We start from the raw sequence: 18,762 nt of genomic DNA on the forward strand, positions 1-18,762 counted from the left end.
ATGGTGTTCCCCCATGCTGATGTGTGCTATGAAGCAACGTACCGTATCGATAGTTTATCAAAGTTTCTCATTTTATATGACAATATACATTTTATATCACAATAAGTTGGTATATTGTCTGTATCAGGGGTAGGCAACCCTGATCCTGCAGTGCCGGTATCCAGCCGGTTGTCTATCCTACCTGATGAGTTACTATCTGCCTGAGATCAGGTGTGGTTCATCAGAGACCAGGTAGGATGGAAAACATGCTGGATACCGGCACTCCAGGATCAGGGTTGTCAACCTCTATATTGACCAGCTGCACCACATAATAAAAATACACCTTAATTTTTCCATATCAGAAATCGCTTAACGAGGTATGTTGTGTACAGTTATTTTTAGGAATGTGCAATGATGCCAACAATGTTTTTTAAAAAGCAGTGTGCATATTGCTTTCTGTTGAGGGCTTGTGGGAGTTTTACTTACACAAAAATGTTCCGAGGACACAACGAAAAATTATTAGTTCAGAGAGATAACCAATCAGATTGTGGAAAAGGTGAGCAACTATAAGAGGGAGAACCAAGACATCTGATTTGTTGGTTTCACCTCCTCTAGTTGCTTGGAGTCACCTTCAGTTCTGTCTCTAAACTAATCATTTTATTTTTTTGTTCTGTCCTCGAAATATATTTCTCTAAGTAAAACTCCTATTAGCTTGATTCTCAGTGTGTCACACTACATGTGCTTATGTCCAGTACACATTTATCCACAGAACCACATTGTTTCTAAAAACTAGGATATTTGTTTATCCAAACACCAATCATTTACAGTATAATGTTGTCAAACACAATTTTATCCTCAGCGCAGAACAGATTTTGAGACGTTTAAATATCAAAATGTACAACAAAATGATGCAAATTTCCATCCAAAATGCATCACATTAATTAATGCCTGATATGCACGACCCACAGCACCCCAAACGTCAACGGAGGGCGAACTGCAGGTTTGTTTTTAAAATATCATGTCCCTCGTTAAAACTGCATTTTCATCAAAATATCCGTTAGAATTTGGCATGGTGTTGACCTCCGATTCAGTCTAAAACTAAGGCGTCATATCCTGCCTAACTTTCTCAATTTGCAAGTGCTTTTCTGAAAAGCTATAATCACGTTTAAAATGGTTCAGTCCACAACTGCAGAGAGGTCAACCACAATGGTTCCACGTGTGCTTAGATCTAAGGTCTAAATATATTCCAAGACGATCTACACGTTACGCAATTCCCCACGCGTCAGCCATATTGTGCGCAATACCAGCCATGGAGATATGGCAGGGTCTCTTGAGGAAACAGTAACTTCACATGATATATTTTATTTAAGCACACCAAAAACCGCAGTGCAGAGTAATAATAAAATAAACGATAAGCAAGAAAACGTTCAAACACAAAAACCTACACCACTCAACCAACTCACGACACCTCTAACTGAACCCTTACGCATGCGCACAACGCGACCTCAGCACAATTCTGACGCATGTGCAATACTCAGCTTTAGTGTAACCTTAACGCATGCGCACCAACAGTGTTCTCCGTGTATCCGCCGGTCCGTCTTCGGAGAGTTGAGGTAGGGCATCGTAGTATTAAATATTGGAAAAATGGTTGAATGCAGTGTTTTGGTGGAGTTCAGAAATACGTTGTCATTTTGTTTGTTATAGAAAGCGCAGAGCAATACGGTGAAAATCTTGAGTCGTTAATCAAGCTTGGCGCTCTGGATATCTGCTAGCTCGGGCCTGTCCTACACTGCATGAAAACAAAACAAGCCCGTCATGATCGATGGTCCCAGCTAATCTCCACTGGCACAGAATGATGGCTGCCGGGACAGCATGCCTACAATCTGTCGTCTACTATTATACAGCTGTAAAGGATCTGAAGTCCGTAGTGAATTCATATTACTGTATGCCCACCATGCATACAATCTGGTTATTTTGCCAGCTAACTTAAGTTAACGTGTTATGTAATCTTACGAGAAAAATGGGCCGTACTGGAAAATGAACGTCGCTGCGCCTGTTTAACATGTTTATGTCGCAGCTACACGTGACGAACTTGCTTCTGACCACGGTTATGGGTGAATGTGTGAATGTTTCGGTGATCTTTTCCTGATAGACCGCACAGGTGTCGTCGTTAGGAAGCCGAAGCACGGAAGGCTGTGATGGCTCAGTTTGGGGGACAGAAGAACCCACCGTGGGCAGCTCAATTCGCTGCGACGGCCGTATCACAGCCAGGACACTCGGGGCAGCCGCTGGATCTTAACAGCCTGCACTGTCAGTACACGGGTGCTGTCCTTTGCTCATTTTGCCTACGCTTGCTTGTGCATCATACGAATTGGACTCAGACTGACCTACGTGGGTGTTTTTCACAGCGTTGGGTGTCCAGCAGCCCTCTCTCCTCGGCGCCTCCCCGTCCATGTACTCCCAACAATCGGCTCTGGCTGCTGCCTCGCTCAGCTCGCAGTCTGCCGCCAGCTACCAGCTGTCCCAGCAGACTGCCACCCTGCAGCAGCAAGCGGCCGCAGCTGCCGCCGCCCTACAGCAGGTGAGAAAGATGGACGATAGTCTGCAGGGGTCCCGTCTCTCTACTGGCTGCAGTCCTGTCATTGTGTGTATCTGTCCTCCCCAGTGGGACATGTGATATCGTGGGTGACAGCTGATTTCAGTAGCATCTTGTCTGTTCCTTTCAGTCGCAGATCAACACAGCCTTGCAGCAGTATCAGCAGCAGCCCCAGCCCCCTCCACCGCAGCAGACCCTGTACAATGTCCCTCACCAGGTAGTGTGTCCATGTTGCACAGATGCATTATGGGAAGAGGGAATAGCGAGTGCCGCTGCATGCTGATGCATTTCTTCCATTTATCCCAAGAGGTGCAGGTGGGCTGTTTTTTATACATTGCCCTATGAGTGTGTGCACCCTGCAGTGGGCTGGCATCTCGCCCAGCATGGCCAACCACAGATTCCAGCGTTTCTATGAGCCTGCACTGAATACACAAATAGTGTGACTCAGCTGTTTAGGACACTCTGCCTGTAATCGGAAGGTTGCTCGTTCAAATCCCAGAGTTGGCAGAGTGTTTTCACTGTCCTTAAGAGCAAGATCCTTATCCCCCAATTGTTCCAGGGACTCTGCTTTCAGTTGTACATCGCTTTGTATAAAATTGTATAAAGGGTGGCAGCGTGGGGACTGGCTGTGACGTTCTGCCTGCCTGCCTGTCTCTCTCTCTCCTGTCCCAGATGCCCCAACCTCAGCCCGGCCTGCTCTCTCAGGTAACTGCGAGACCGCCGACGCATTTCTGCAGCAGACAGCCCCCTTTGTGTGTGTGCGTGCGTGACCGGTGTGTGTTTGCAGCCCCCGGTGGCTCTGCCCAGTCCCCAGCCGGCCGCGCAGATCACCGTGTCGTACCCGACGCCGCGCTCCAGTCACCAGCAGCAGCCGCAGCCTCAGAAGCAGCGCGTGTTCACCGGTGTGGTCAGCAAGCTGCACGACACCTTTGGCTTCGTAGACGAGGACGTCTTCTTCCAGCTCAGGTAGCCGGCGATGAGCAGGAGGGACTGCGTCCCTGAATCGCGAGAGCGGCATGAAGCAGCATGCGTTTCTGAAGGACACTTTACATATCAGTTCATTTTTGTGTGGCTCATTTATTACAGTGTTACAGGTTTTTTTTTGGTACAGCTGGTTTATTTTGGTGCAGTTAGTTTGATCCAATGTGACGGGTAATTTGTTACAATTTCGCTGTGTTGTTTTGTCATGGAGAGTTTCTTACAGTGTAGCGCAGTTGCCTGCTTGCCTGTGGTTGCTGTCCTCTGATGGCCGGACTGTAGTCTGACTCTGTACCGCTTTGCAGTGCAGTGAAGGGAAAGACACCCCAGGTGGGGGACCGGGTGCTGGTGGAGGCCGTGTACAACCCCAACATGCCCTTCAAGTGGAACGCCCAGCGGATTCAGACGCTGCCTCAGCTGGCCAGCCAAACTGTGAGCGCACGCTGACGTCCGGAGACGCCGACCGCCATGTTGGCTCGTAGCCGTGCTTGGTGTTTTCAGTCTTGGCGGCCATGCTTTGGAAGAATGGTGTCCCTGGCCTGTCTGTGATAGGCTGAGCTCCTAAGCCCCCCTTCCTCTGTTACAGAGCCAGCCCCCTGGGCCTGCCATGATGAAGCCTGGGCCTAGCATGCTGCAGGCTTTGCCCCCGCCCACCACCTTCAGTGTCCCCACCCAGGCTCCACCCCCCTCGCTTCTGCAGGCCCAGATCTCGGCGGCAACCCTCGCCCCACTGCTGCAGACCCCCCCGCAGCCCCTGCTGCCACAGCCCCCCTCCAAAGGTGAGGAGACATTCCATTCCTGGAGTCTCCGGTTATAACTCTTGGGTGGTCATGATAGCTGTATCTTTGTACCATAGATTCCGTGTTCTCTGGGGGGCTGCTCCAGCCACCAGTCAGGATGATGCCCCAGCAGCAACCGGTACGGCGCCTAGACCCCGGGCCCCGCTTTCCCGGTCGTAACGACCGGCCCGAGCTCATCCTCCGGAAGGACGATCGCAGGTGGGCCGGAATCGGCTAATGGGACTGGGAGCTGAACCGCGGTCTGGGCTCGACTCCTCCTAACGGCCTGTCTTTGCAGCCGAGAGCGGGACCGTGAGCGGAGACGCTCCCGAGAGAGGACCCCGACACGCAAGCGCTCGCGTGACCGCTCCCCCCGCCGTGAGCGCTCCCCGCGGCGCCCTCGTCGGGCCACCCCTCGCTACACCGTGCAGTTTTCCAAGTTCTCCCTGGATGGGTGAGTTTACTTGAACCTCAGGTGCCTCCCCACTGTTCCCTGCTGCTCCCAGTTGCTCCCCGCTGCTCCCCCCTCACCCGCGACTCGCTCGCTCATCCCCCCCATAGGCGAAGCTGCGACATGATGGAACTGCGCAGGCGCTATCAGAGCCTGTACATCCCCAGCGATTTCTTCAATGCCGAGTTCACCTGGGTGGATGCGTTCCCCCTATCCCGACCCTTCCAGTTTGGCAACTACTGCAATTTTCACATCATGCACAAGGAGGTAGATTCCCTGGTGAAGAACACAGCGGTGCTGGAGCCACCAGACGCCAACCACAGTTACAGCGCTAAGGTGGGCCTGCTGGTCTTAGTGAATGTGTTAACCTGAATGAGCGTGTTAGCATGAGTGAATGTGTTAACCTGAATGAGCATGTTAGCATGAGTGAATGTGTTAAACCTGAATGAGCGTGTTAGCATGAGTGAATGTGTTAAACCTGAATGAGCGTGTTAGCATGAGTGAATGTGTTAAACCTGAATGAGCGTGTTAGCATGAGTGAATGTGTTAAACCTGAATGAGCGTGTTAGCATGAGTGAATGTGTTAAACCTGAATGAGCGTGTTAGCATGAGTGAATGTGTTAAACCTGAATGAGCGTGTTAGCATGAGTGAATGTGTTAACCTGAATGAGCGTGTTAGCATGAGTGAATGTGTTAACCTGAATGAGCGTGTTAGCATGAGTGAATGTGTTAAACCTGAATGAGCGTGTTAGCATGAGTGAATGTGTTAAACCTGAATGAGCGTGTTAGCATGAGTGAATGTGTTAAACCTGAATGAGCGTGTTAGCATGAGTGAATGTGTTAAACCTGAATGAGCGTGTTAGCATGAGTGAATGTGTTAAACCTGAATGAGCGTGTTAGCATGAGTGAATGTGTTAAACCTGAATGAGCGTGTTAGCATGAGTGAATGTGTTAACCTGAATGAGCGTGTTAGCATGAGTGAATGTGTTAACCTGAATGAGCGTGTTAGCATGAGTGAATGTGTTAACCTGAATGAGCGTGTTAGCATGAGTGAATGTGTTAACCTGAATGAGCGTGTTAGCATGAGTGAATGTGTTAACCTGAATGAGCGTGTTAGCATGAGTGAATGTGTTAAACCTGAATGAGCGTGTTAGCATGAGTGAATGTGTTAAACCTGAATGAGCGTGTTAGCATGAGTGAATGTGTTAAACTTGAATGAGCGTGTTAGCATGAGTGAATGTGTTAAACCTGAATGAGCGTGTTAGCATGAGTGAATGTGTTAAACCTGAATGAGCGTGTTAGCATGAGTGAATGTGTTAAACCTGAATGAGCGTGTTGGCATGAGTGAATGTGTTAAACCTGAATGAGCGTGTTGGCATGAGTGAATGTGTTAACCTGAGGGAGTGTGTTAGTTTATGTGCTTCTGAAGGTTTGTTAGCTTGAGTGAGCATGTTAGCCTGCACTGACCTGCCGTCTGATCATTCCCTGCAGGTCATGCTGCTGGCCACCCCCAGCATGGATGAGCTGTACCACAAGTCTTGCGCCCTGGCTGAAGACCCCCCAGAGCTCCGAGACTCCTTCCAGCACCCAGCTCGCCTCATCAAGGTAGGCCTCATTCTGGCAATGCAATCCATCTGCGCAGTCGCACGGGGGGGGGGGTGGGGGGGTGGCAGCCCTGCTGACTGTTCTGCTGCTGTGCCGCAGTTTCTGGTGGGCATGAGAGGCAAAGACGAGGCTATGGCCATCGGGGGGCACTGGTCGCCCTCGCTGGACGGGGCCGACCCCGAGAACGACGCCTCTGTGCTCATCAAGACGGCGATACGTTGTTGTAAGGCTCTGACAGGCATTGACCTGAGTTTATGTACGCAGTGGTAAGTTCCGCCGCACGCCGGCCCCTCTGCCGTATCCACGCCGCGTTTTCAGTGCTGCACGGACCCCAGCTTCCTCCTCCACCTATGCCTCCTCTCCTCTCCTCTCCTCTGCTCTCCGGACGCCTCCTTGTTTTCAGTTGTCCACCCTTGTACCCCGCGTGCAGCCGTGTGTCCGACGCTCAGGCCGCAGAACGAGGAACAGCGTCACCCCCTGTGTCTCCCCTCCCCCCCGTCCTCCTACCATGTTAAATATCTTACATATTTAACTGGACCTCACTGTGTCTCTGGGTTGCCTCATGCAGATGGGGTGGGGGGGGGGGTGTTACTGTGTCCGACGCTCCCGGTCTGGGCCTTGGTCTGCTGTTTACAGCTGTGATTGGTTGATGTGATCCCTTTGGGGGGAGGGGCGGGTGGGCGGGGCCTTGTAGAGGAGCGCTGACGGACGCGGGGGGCGGGCTCTGGGGCACTGTGTAGCCTATGGATTTAGGCCTTTTCAATGCTTGACAGATGTTTCTTTCCAATGCGCTTCTTCCTTTGCGACAGGTATCGTTTTGCAGAGATTCGCTATCACCGCCCTGAGGAGACACACAAGGGCCGGACAGTGGGCGCACATGTGGAGACAGTGGTTTTATTTCTCCCGGATGTTTGGCATTGTCTTCCTACCCGCTCAGAGTGGGAGGGGCTGTCCCGGGGCCTCAAGGAGCAGCTGGCAGAGAAACTCGTGGCTGAACGAAAGGAAGCAGATGGAGAACAGGCACTGAGCGCTAATCCTGTCTTCTCATTTCCGCTTCTCACAGGCACAGGAAACAAACACAAACAGACAAGTATCACAGACAGCACACAAACCCCTCCCCTCCCCCCCCCCCCCACCCCGCGTCACACAGCCGCCACACATCGTGACCCACCCCCCATGGCCGCTGGTAAAACAGCTTCCAGCCCATCAGTGTCACCCGTGTTCTGTGTTTGACCCTGAGTTAAATTAAGATGAATTGCTGTGTTGCCTCTGTGATGTGGGCCGCCTGCAGCCGGGAGGTGGCCTCTCACGTAGAAGCGTGTCTCTGAAAGGCTTGCTGGAACCTGGAGGACCAGTCGCACAGATGTTTAGTACCTCTGCTTCCCTCTCTAAAGTTGTTTCGCCTCTGTATCCGCTGAACTCCAGAAACTTTTGAGTTCTGTCTCCTGTCTGGCCCTTTCGGTTTCATGCTACGTCTTTGTCCAGCTCTACTTAGACCTTTTTTTTCTCCCCCCCCCCCCCCCCCCAAGTCCTTAATTTTCCAGGAAAGTTGTTGGAAGGACAGTAACAGACAAAGCAAAATGATAGTTTTAAGTAATCAGAAATGATATGGAAGCATGATAAAGCATAGGACTAAGAATCCACACAAGGCCAATTTGAAAGCAGCTTCGATCGACCCTAATCCCCTGCTTGGACCTGTCATCACTGATTACCTTTTTGTGTTCCACAGACCTGGCTTTGATTGGCTGATGGTGGCATTTTGCTCTGTAAGAGGCTAGAAAACCTGTATGTGCCCTAGAAATGTATGCTTGCCCAATGGAGCACTTAGGAGGAGAGAGAGACTCATTTGTGACCATGCTACTTGCACGGATCAGCTTTGTGTCACAATCCCAAAGGTAGGAGAGCAGGCCACTGACGTTCTCCCGTCTCTCTGAACATCTCGTCCCTCAGGAGGAGGAAGAGAAAGATGAGGATGACTCCAAGGAAGTCACGACTCCGACCCACTGGTCCAAGCTGGACCCCAAGACAATGAAGGTACAAGTGTTTGGGAGGTCCGGGTATTCCAGCATGCCATTAGGTTATCTTTCAGAAGGCGTAATGTTGGGGGGGACGACTGTCATACAGGTAAGCGACCTGCGGAAGGAGCTAGAGAGCCGGTCACTGAGCTCCAAGGGGCTGAAGTCACAGCTGATTGCACGGCTGACCAAGCAGCTGAAGGGGGAGGAACAAGTGGAAGAGACCAAGGAGACAGAGAAGCCCGAGGCTGGGCCTGCGGAGGAGGAGGAGACGGGCCGCACGGAGGATGACCGAGAGGTACTCCTTGGGGTGGGGTGAAAGGTAGTGGGCCGCCCTTAGCTTAAAACGGCATAGACTGTACTCTGTCATGATGGGGATAGAAGCGTTCGTTAACTAGGGCAACAGAGGAGTGGAAAATTTTTCAGAAACTTTCTGAAAATGTTGCATTCCATGGGAAGTTAACCTGGAGAACTGTTCCAAATTGGAAATTTTCCATGGGAAGTTAAGGGGATTATATGGGGATTAACAGAAACTTCCCAGAATTTCGCAACCCTAGTTTACACAGCAGAGGACTGTGCATTCCATGGGAAGTTAACCTGAAGAACTGTTCCAAATTGGAAATTTTCCATGGGAAGTTAAGGGGATTATATGGGGATTAACAGAAACTTCCCAGAATTTTGCAGCCCTAGTTTACACAGCAGAGGACTGTGCTCCGTGCCCCCCCCCCCCCCCGCAGGAGGAGGAGCGCAGGCGGCTAGAGGAGCAGGAGAGGCAGCGGCGGGAGCGACGCTACATCCTGCCGGAGGAGCCGAGCATCATCGTCCATCCCAACTGGGGGGCCAAGAATGGCAAGTTCGACTGTAGCATCATGTCTCTGAGCGTGCTGCTGGACTATCGGCTCGAAGACAACAAGGAGCACTCCTTCGAGGCGAGTGACACCCTACACCGCCCTTAGGGGAGGTCATGTGACTGTGGTCAGCCCCGGCTTCGTTTGACACATCGTCAGAAATGTATTTGCTGCTTCATTGTCCTGAAAAACCAACCTCTTAGTGCTGAAAGACATCAAATAAGATCTTAGCCATAAATAGCATTTTACATGTCAGCTACTGAGCCAACAAAAGGTCTTTAGTTACAGATCAGCTTGTCGGTCTCCTGTATTCACTGTGCCTGACTGTTAGTACCTGTGGGGCGGCTGAACCAGGGTAACATGTTATCTATACTCCTCCGGTGTTATTCACTCGGTTTTCACATGCTTTTTTTTGCCGTCATATATTCTTGCATGCAGCGGTATGGTGGTGCAGTGGTTAGCACTGTCACCTCATACCTCTTGGACTGAGGTTTGACTGTCCACCCTGGCATGTTTACGTTTGTTTCGTTTGGTCGTTGGGTTTCCTCTGCGTGCTCAAGTTTCCATCCACAGTCCAAAAACATGCTAAGGTGAATCGGAGTTGTCAAATTGCCAGTATGTGTGATAGTGTGTGTGCTCTGCCATGGGTTGGCGCCCCCTCCTGGATTGTTCCCTGCCTTGCATCCTTAGCTTCCGGCATAGGCTCCGTACCCTTCCGCAACCCTGAATAGGACAAGCGGGTACTTGCATCGTAGTATTAATATGCCTTTACACATGTGACATTAGTGGCTTGTTTATATTTTAATCTGCTAAGAATCACAAGTATAACTATTTTTCATATCTGAGACTTGGCTACATTTGTCTTGATTGGAGTGCTCCATCATTCCAGTTTGGTCTTGTCCGTTGCCACTTAAAGCAGCATAGCCAGGCCCTGCCCCAGTGCCACTTCCTCTCACTGCGCGAGCCGTGCCTTTTGGCGTAGTGCACGCTGCCGTCTCCCTGATCGTAAGATGCAGGGGCGCAGCTGGGAGGCGCTAGTGCAGTGGAACCAGAGGTCCCATCAGCTGACTCCCCTCTCCTCTCGCCCGCGGGACTCGCTGCTTCCAGTCACAGTCGGCAAATGGCATAAATCCGGCTCAAACCAGAGCCACAGAGCTCAGTGCCGCTGAGCCACCCAGGAATCCAGCATCTACTACGGCCAGTTATAGCAGAACTGCAGTGATGCCGAAATGTTCATTCAGTCTGTTTCTCACAGTTTATATTTTATCCGTTTACCATCAGAATTTTATTAGAATAAAATATGAATTATATTCAATGTATCGATTAGGTAAATTACATTTATATTACATATATTTACATCATTTAAAATAAAATTAGATAGCGTAAGAAAGCAGATCTGTTTGTAAACGTCTTCTATTTATCATTACACAATGTTAGAGGCATCTGTACATTGAAATGCTGACGGTGAGGCTACAGTAATGCTCCACAGACAAAAACACGGAAAATGTATAGAATCAAGGGTAATGAATAATGTGAAAACGTAAGCAGTGTGTTTTGTTAAATCTCTGAGCCACATATCTAAGCGTTTTCCATATGCTCATGCGTGTGCTTGTTGATTTTTAATTTTTTTTCTCACTGTCAAATATGCATTAAGATTGCCACTGTTTCTTTATTTTCTGATTCCGGCATAATTTCCGGTCATTATTTATGGGGGAGACACGATTTTATTCTTTGAATGACTCGCTCTTTTAACATTTTCTCTTATTTCATTCGTCTCCATGCGTGGAGTGTAACTCCTTGAATTAATTTTCTGATTTTGTTGTTCTTGCCATTTCGTGCCTAATAAGATGGAGAGAGAGAGAGAGAGAGAGAGACTGGTGTCGTTCTCAAAATAGTCCTGCCATCGGTTATTTGTGCGTCTGACTTCCGACGCGTCTCTTTCCCTTTCCGGTATATTGTTGTGCGGTGTCAGTTTCTGTTTTTGACGCACATTTGTTTGTGAGACATTTTGAGGATGAAACGAAACAACGTTTAAGAGTGTGATAACTGCAGGCACACAACCTTGGATAGACAGACACACTTAATCCCAGGGGAATTTTGTTTATATACATAACCAAAGAATGTGACGTACAGAGATGTATGTAGTCATACATAGTTTTGTGGGTTATTATGTGTAAAATGTTGTCCTGACACGTTATGGTTGATGGTGTGGCCTGGCACGTCTAAAGGGGGCGTTGTAGAGGTGTGTCGATTGGAAGGATCTTTCGTAGTTCTTCTTAGCACCATTGTGGAATGAGCCATTGAATAAAGTTGCCCAAAGGGGGCGCCCCATGGAGGCGATGTCCAAAATTGTTCATGATGTTCTCCAATTTTTCCAGTACCTTCTCTGCATCTGTCTTCAGTGGGCCCAGGTTCAGTCTTGTGATGGAGTTGGTCAGATGTTTGCCTCCCCTGACATCTCTTGTACAGCGTACGACATCCTGTCAGTTTGTGTTTCTTAATGGGCAGCTACCTCCAAGACAAACGAGTGGCTGATGCAGTTAAATGACCTCGAGTCTCACAGATCGAAGCCTGGAGATTGTGCTCTTTAATGGGGCAAGTTTGGCTTGAGGAGGTGTGACTGATTGCAGCTGATTCTGTGACTCACGGTGCGTGCGGATGAGGTGCAGAAGCAGAGGAGAATAACAGAGGCCTGGAGATCCTCAAACAGGACCCACAAGAAAGACCTGTCCAATATAATAAAATATTCTGCAGATTAGTCATTAACAGGGTCCAGCTAACGAGCCTGCGTCTGGTCATCAATAAGATGTCAGCATCTTAGACTGTGTCAGCTTTCAAAATGTCACCCCAGCGTTTACCGCAACCGTCCAAGACACCAGTGTATTTTTTTGACTCAACCACTACCTTACCCTGATTGGCTAATCAATATCTCATTGGCTTAACTGAGTGTGCTGGTTCACAAATGTAATGAACACATGGAATGGCTGGGGTGCCCTGGAAGAGAAGTTTGGGAACTGAAGCAGTGTTCATCTAGCCATCCAATAAGACTTAGTAACTTGTTTTTGTTTTTTTGTTTTTATTGTTACTAATAATTGTTTGTTTTCCTCTCAATACACATACTACCCAGGTCAATAGCTTTTTTTCGTTTGACTGCCTATGACTTGTGTGTAGTACTGTACATTCAGGTAGTAGTGCGAAATAGAGAAGCATCGCCGATGTAAAGACGCTTTTATATGCAAGATGAGCAATTAAGCTTTGTTAAGGAGCATACCTGTGTAGCTATGCATCCCTGAATCTTGTTTGCTTACGGCTATGTTTGGCGTGACATGTTTCATTCCACGCTGTTGTTTCCAGAATTGCTCAACATAATATTGGTTAGTCAGTTGTATCTATATCAGGAATTGTATTGCTTGTCTGTTTACATTTGAATAGATTGTGATTGTGACACCGGAATTTGCTCGTCCTGCAGGTGTCCCTGTTTGCCGAGCTGTTTAACGAGATGCTGCAGCGTGACTTTGGCTACAGGATCTACAAAGCCTTGGCTGCAGTCCCGATCAAAGAAGACAAGCGGGACAAGAGGGACAAGGGCAAGAAGGAGGCAGAGAAGAAGGACACGAAGAGAGACAAGGAGGAAGAGAATGGAGAGCCGTCTGCGAAGAAAGGCCGAGAGGACAAGAGGGTGGGTGGAGGCGAAGGCCGAGCAGGGTGGGGCAGCGTGGGTCTGACCACGGGGCTTCAGTCGCTTGAATGTTCGATTCGCCGTCATATTAGGAGGAAGACAAGGAGAGAACACTGAGGAAAGAGGAGTCGAGAGATGAGGATGAGGACAGCACCACGAATGCGGAGGAGTATGACCCCCTGGAGGCTGAGGAGGCTGAGGATGATGAGGGTAAGGAGGGGAGCCATTACGGCTAGTGTTTATCCAGCGTAATGTAGAATAACCACCGTCCCGTCCCCCCCAATTTAAGATGACGAAGACTCTGATGGGAGGGACCGGAGGGATGACCGTCGAGATGACAGGAAGTCAAGAGAGCAGTCCTCCAAGGACAAGGTGCTTACTGACCTCATCGTGGGGATTCCTGCCTCCTGTACCAAAAATGCGAAAGACAAAGGCCGTAATAATACACGTATTTGTCATGTAATGTTCAGTACGCACATTAAAACAAATTAATGCATTTATTGACATGGGCGAAACCCATGTTACGCTAATTGTGCCTATGAGTTGGTTATGGCTAATGCTGCTCACGGTCAGTCATAATCGACAGTTTCGCCCACTAAAGACTTTCTTGACTTTGCAGGAAAAGGAGAAGAAGCAGATGATCACACACGACAAAGATCTCCTCATGGCCTTCGTGTACTTCGATCAAAGCCATTGCGGTTACCTCCTGGAGAAGGACGTGGAGGAGATCATGTACACACTGGGGCTGCACCTCTCTCGTGCTCAGGTAGCTCGTGATTCAGAGATTGCTGGGATTTCACTCTCACCAGTTCTTGTAGTAACTTCTGTCACTTGCTTGGCATCTGTCTACAGGTCAAGAAATTGCTAAATAAGCCCCTGATCAGAGAATCGTGCTTCTACCGGAAGCTGACTGACCAGCCGAAAGATGAGGTCGCCCCGCCCATCAGCGAGGAGTCACCTGACAACCTTTCCGGTACGAGCTGAAACCAGGTGTCTCCCACTGGTGCCCAGTGGCACCCAGTCTACACGCCTGTACTCAGTGTTCCTTGTCTGCACAGGAAACAGGGCACTGCTGCCATCCTGCAAGGTGAAGGGGGAGCCGAACGAGTCGGGCGGCTTGATCGTGTACAACGGTGCCATGGTGGATGTCGGCAGTGTGCTGCAGAAGCTGGACAAGAGCGAGAGAGCCAGGGAGGAGATCGAGCAGAAGCTGATGCTGCAGGACACTAAAATGGGTACAAGCAGCTGTCGCTGTGTGTCCTGAGTGCCACTCAAGACCATGACTAGTGGTGTTTGGCTGAATGATCAGTAGGTCACTGGTTCGAATCCCAACCTCAGCAGAATACAGCATCTCCTCAGGTTACAATAGGCTTACGTTCTGATAAACCCATCGTAAGGCAAAAATGCATTTTAATATAATACACCTAACAAACATCTTAGCCTAGCCTATAGCCTACCTTAAACATGCTTATAACAGTTACTTTAGCCTACAGTTGCGCAAAATCATTAACGCAAAGCCTGTTTTATAATAAAGTGTTGAACATTTCATGTAATTTGCTGAATAATGTACTGAAAGTGAAAGACATTTAAGCGTCGTAAAGTCAAAATATCGTAACACGGACCATCGTAACCCAGGGAGCATCTTGCAGTCTCAACTCCATTGAGGCCTCAGTTCTCCAGGGGCATCGGATAAATGTTCTCACCCTGCGCTTGGACCCCAAGCCACACACTCTCATTTGTATGTACAGTACTGTGTAAAAGTCTTAAGGAGGCAAAGAAAATGTTTAAGGCTATTTACTGTATATACGTTACTGTGCAAAAGTCGTAGGGAGTCAAAGAATGTAATTGTACATTTTAAGGTACAGAAATTGACTATGAAGAACAATTTTGTACCATTGGGGGCACGTTAATGTCTGTACCTTGGGGATGTTCCTCAGAGTCCATTTCTCTACCTACAGTTAGGTTTACTTGGCAAGCAGAGGTATAAGTTCTTTTTTTTCTGACTAGTGCTACAAATGTGAAATCAAAGCATAATTTCATTTTCTACGCCTGTTTCGCAGAGGAGGACGCAAAGGCGATATCCCAGCTGGAAAGTGCCAACAGCAGCCTACTGCGAGAGGTGGAGGAGCTGAAGAGCAGCCTAGCCCAGACGCAGAAGAACCTGGCGGCCACGGAGGAGACACAGAGCTGCCTACAGGACCAGCTGCAGAAGACCGTGTGCAGCCTGACGACGGTCATGAAGGAACTGCAGGGCGTGTTAAGAAAGGTGAGCGTCCCCAGTCAGAGGTCTGATGTGAACTTCACACTGCTGCAGATAGACTGACGGAGGTCTTCTGTGTTCTAGGACCTTCCTGAGGAAGAGAACGACCCAAAAGTACAAACCAACGGCTCAGAGGACTGAGCCGCCCCTTTGTACATGTGGGTTAGGTGTCACTGCTGTGGCCATGTACAGAATTTTGTTTACCGATGCAGTTCTGTTTCCAGATTCTTCTCTAACGATTTTAACTGAACTGGTTCTTTTCTTAACTATGCTAAGCAACCTTTGCTTTGCAGTTATTTGACCGTACACACTTTTTGTTTGTGTGTAGAGCTCCACTTTAGCAATAAGTGTGTTATTTATGTTTGTGGTGAAACTTCCTGAGTCTTTAATCAATAATAAACTGATGGGAAAAAAAAGTGTTTTGCCCTGTGCCATCATGAACTGAACAGCCACAAAGCACTTTGTGAGCAGTGGTTCTCAACCTTTTAGCACCACGACCCAATTTTTACCATGCCAGCTCAGTCTCGACTTTTTATCGAGTATAGGTTTAAATTAAGGCTATGATCAAGCACACAGTGTAGTGAATTTTAAATTAAATTAAATTAAATTTAATTAAATTAAGTTTGGTTTGGTTTCTTGGATTGGCTGAGTGTTCGCTAGTTTTGCGCTAATCAATTACAAACCCAAAGCCAGTTTATATAGGTTCATTCCAGGGAATCTGCTGCCCCCTTGTGGAAGTGATTCAGTAAAAAAGATAAAATGATCACAGCTGCTATTTTATAACGCGACAGGAATGGAGGGGTATCTGATACAGAAATCAAACGCGTCCACGGTAAGTTTTTGTCCGCCATGCGTGTCACAAAAAAATAGTGGGATAGGGGGCGTGGCTTGAAAGCAGTAGCCTTAGATCGAGAGAGATGGAGCCAGGTTTGCAATAGAAAGGGCTGCGATTTCACATGCAATTCCAAGAGATACAAAAGGACAGTAAACCAAATAAGCTTCTGACTGCATATATAGCATATATGTAAATAAAGGGTGTCGTACGATACTACGTTTGCTTCAAAGCATCATTTATGTACAGGGCTGGCGCTTTAAGAAATCAGGCCTATAGTTCACGCTTTTCTCAGTTTGTTGTGATTTAACCTGGACATGATTTGTATTAAAACACTACATGTGTTACCTGCTATATGCATTATAAATCAAATGTATTATTATTATTATTATTATTATTATTATTATTATTATGTTGTCTGGAATGCTTGAACCTCATGGGAGGTTCAGTGCTGGTCGAAGCCCTTGTGACGCTCTAGGCGAACTTTACCGGGCAATTTCACTTCGTTTCGGACAGTGTGTGGTAATATTGGTAGCCCCAGCGCATGCGATTTGCAAAATCGACTTCCCTCAGAAGTTGGCGGCCACCTTTGTTACCTGCTAGGTTATCTGGCAGTGGTGTGTTTTCATATGCGTAAATAAAAAATCAAGGAGAAGACGACGCCTCGGAGAGAACCTGCTGTTCTCCCTCTCCTCACCTGGTGTGTCTCCCTCTTGTGGTCAAACAAGGTACTACGCGCGAGGCTCAGTGCTTGACTTTCTGCGGGTTTCACGCTACTCCACTTACCTCCCGCACTCAAAATGGCCTTTGCGGTTACGTTGGCGTCTTTAAAACTGCGGCTGCCAAGCGGTGTACCATTCCTAAACCCGGAGACGACCTTTGGATCACCGGCACTCTGTCAGGGAAAAACGGATCTGCCAAAGCGTTTGATTTCTCATAACTGGAGAAAAAGTATAGTGTTGATTTAACTTACAAAAGACTATTGACTATGAGTAATGGAGTAGACTGAAGACATGTTGCAGCATTTATTCTAGAAGATCGATCCTAAAGGAGATAAATATGTGTTTGGTACTCACGGTACCAGTGTGTTTGATGAATCCTCCGATTAATCGTTAAATACTGCTAAACCGGTGTGAGAATAAACAAATAGACGTATGTTAAAATAAAGTTCTCTTCTGTTTATTTTAAGCATGTTGTCATATCAAAACAAAACACCAGGACCACAGTACACGTACTTCCATTTACAATGAACAACTTTTGCTAAATTGTTGACAAATTAATCATAGTTTGTCTGCATGAAACACAAACACAGAACAAGTAGGAGTGTGGAGGACTTCAAATCAATCAGCTTTTAAGGGTCATCACGGTTACGCTGTTATAACTCTAATATTATTTGAATGATGGTCATCCATATGTATTGTTTACCTTTGACGTCATGGTTGATGGAACGTCACTGTCTGTGAGCACGGCTTTGATTACCCCACTAAAACGTGCGTGCGAAACCCATCAAGCACGTTTGCGGAGCATGATGACGAGATGAGTCGCAATTCTTAATTTTCCTGTTATCGTGTATATATTCACGTTATTTCGTATTTGTCAAAATACGAATATACGTTCTATTTCAACAGTAAGATCAGTATATTTATAATCTGTAAAAATTGAACAGTTCTAGGCGGTCATAAAATTTAATTGGTTGAATGCACAGGTGTGTGTGCACATTTGTACTCCATTTACAAGTGACTGACAATTCCTTTATGTTGTTTTTCCTCATTGGGAAGTAAGCAAATGGTCAACAGACTGCTCAGTCTAGGACAAGTTATTGATGTAGTGTGTTCTCTAGCAAGACCATGCTGTCATGCCCTGCTCGTCGGCTCCTCCTGTGTGCCACGCCCCCTGCCTACCCACGTGTGTTTTCCGGATTGTACCCAGCTGTGTCTGATTATTTTCAATCAGTCCTGTGTATTTCAGTCCGTGTCTTACCCGAGTCCTGTGTCCGTCATTGATGTTTCCTGATGTCTGATGTCCCTTGCCCCGATTCCCACGAATAAACCCCCGTTTTCCCGTATCCCGCTTGCCTGCCTGCTCCTTACCCGCACGATCGCCCGTCAGCTACATCCCGGATCGTGACACATGCACCCTCTGGCCAGGCTGACTGTCGTAGTGATAGCCACTTGTCACATATGGGTTAAATGCAGAGGACACATTTCGTTGTTGTTGTGCACTGTGTGCTGTGGTGTGTCAACAATGACAAGTAATCATCCATCCATCCATCCATTTTCCAAACCGCGTATCCTACTGGGTCGCGGGGGGTCCGGAGGCAATGGGGATGAGGCAGGGAACAACCCAGGATGGGGGGCCAGCCCATCGCAGGGCACACTCACCATTCTCTCACACAGGCACACCTATGGGCAATTTAGTAACGACATGGGTAGAACATGCAAACTCCACACACATGTGACCCAGGCGGAGACTCGAACCCGGGTCCCGGAGGTGTGAGGCAACAGTGCTAACCCTATTCTTACGGCAACTAAGATTTAGAAAATATAAGAGAATCAAATATTAAGTTCTGCTGTAACCGGGAGAAGATCAACATTCAAGACATGAAAAGTTGTCTTCAAATCTCGCAGGTGTGAACTTGAACTTCAAAGAGAATGTACTACCGCCGAGACCTGGAAGATATTTAAATTGTTTTAATAGGAAATATATGTAGTTGGTTTATAGTACTGCACCAGAGAAGAAA

The 18,762-nt window shown here is 47.9% G+C and overlaps 1 protein-coding gene across 3 annotated transcripts; it reads left to right on the forward strand.

The window, feature by feature from the left end:
* Positions 1–1,505: 1,505 nt before the first annotated feature.
* On the forward strand, positions 1,506–15,687 carry ccar1 (cell division cycle and apoptosis regulator 1). 3 transcript variants are annotated; one of them, XM_049007984.1, is made up of 25 exons: positions 1,506–1,592; positions 2,132–2,301; positions 2,388–2,560; positions 2,706–2,792; positions 3,248–3,280; positions 3,363–3,541; positions 3,859–3,985; positions 4,140–4,332; positions 4,410–4,551; positions 4,631–4,786; positions 4,894–5,119; positions 6,275–6,388; positions 6,488–6,654; positions 7,198–7,408; positions 8,339–8,422; positions 8,513–8,701; positions 9,141–9,332; positions 12,721–12,930; positions 13,023–13,140; positions 13,220–13,302; positions 13,550–13,696; positions 13,783–13,903; positions 13,989–14,165; positions 14,991–15,196; positions 15,275–15,687. In XM_049007984.1, the coding sequence occupies exons 2-25, from the start codon at positions 2,178–2,180 to the stop codon at positions 15,329–15,331; spliced, it is 3,516 nt and encodes a 1,171-aa protein (XP_048863941.1). In that variant the 5' UTR covers positions 1,506–1,592; positions 2,132–2,177; the 3' UTR covers positions 15,332–15,687. The 3 variants fall into 3 exon arrangements, with proteins under 3 accessions (XP_048863941.1, XP_048863942.1, XP_048863944.1); XM_049007985.1 differs by having other exon boundaries at positions 2,132–2,289; positions 15,275–15,680; XM_049007987.1 differs by lacking the exons at positions 6,488–6,654; positions 7,198–7,408 and having other exon boundaries at positions 15,275–15,626.
* Positions 15,688–18,762: the final 3,075 nt, after the last annotated feature.

This window comes from Brienomyrus brachyistius, chromosome 3 (genome assembly GCF_023856365.1).
Source record: "Brienomyrus brachyistius isolate T26 chromosome 3, BBRACH_0.4, whole genome shotgun sequence".
NCBI lineage: Eukaryota > Metazoa > Chordata > Actinopteri > Osteoglossiformes > Mormyridae > Brienomyrus > Brienomyrus brachyistius.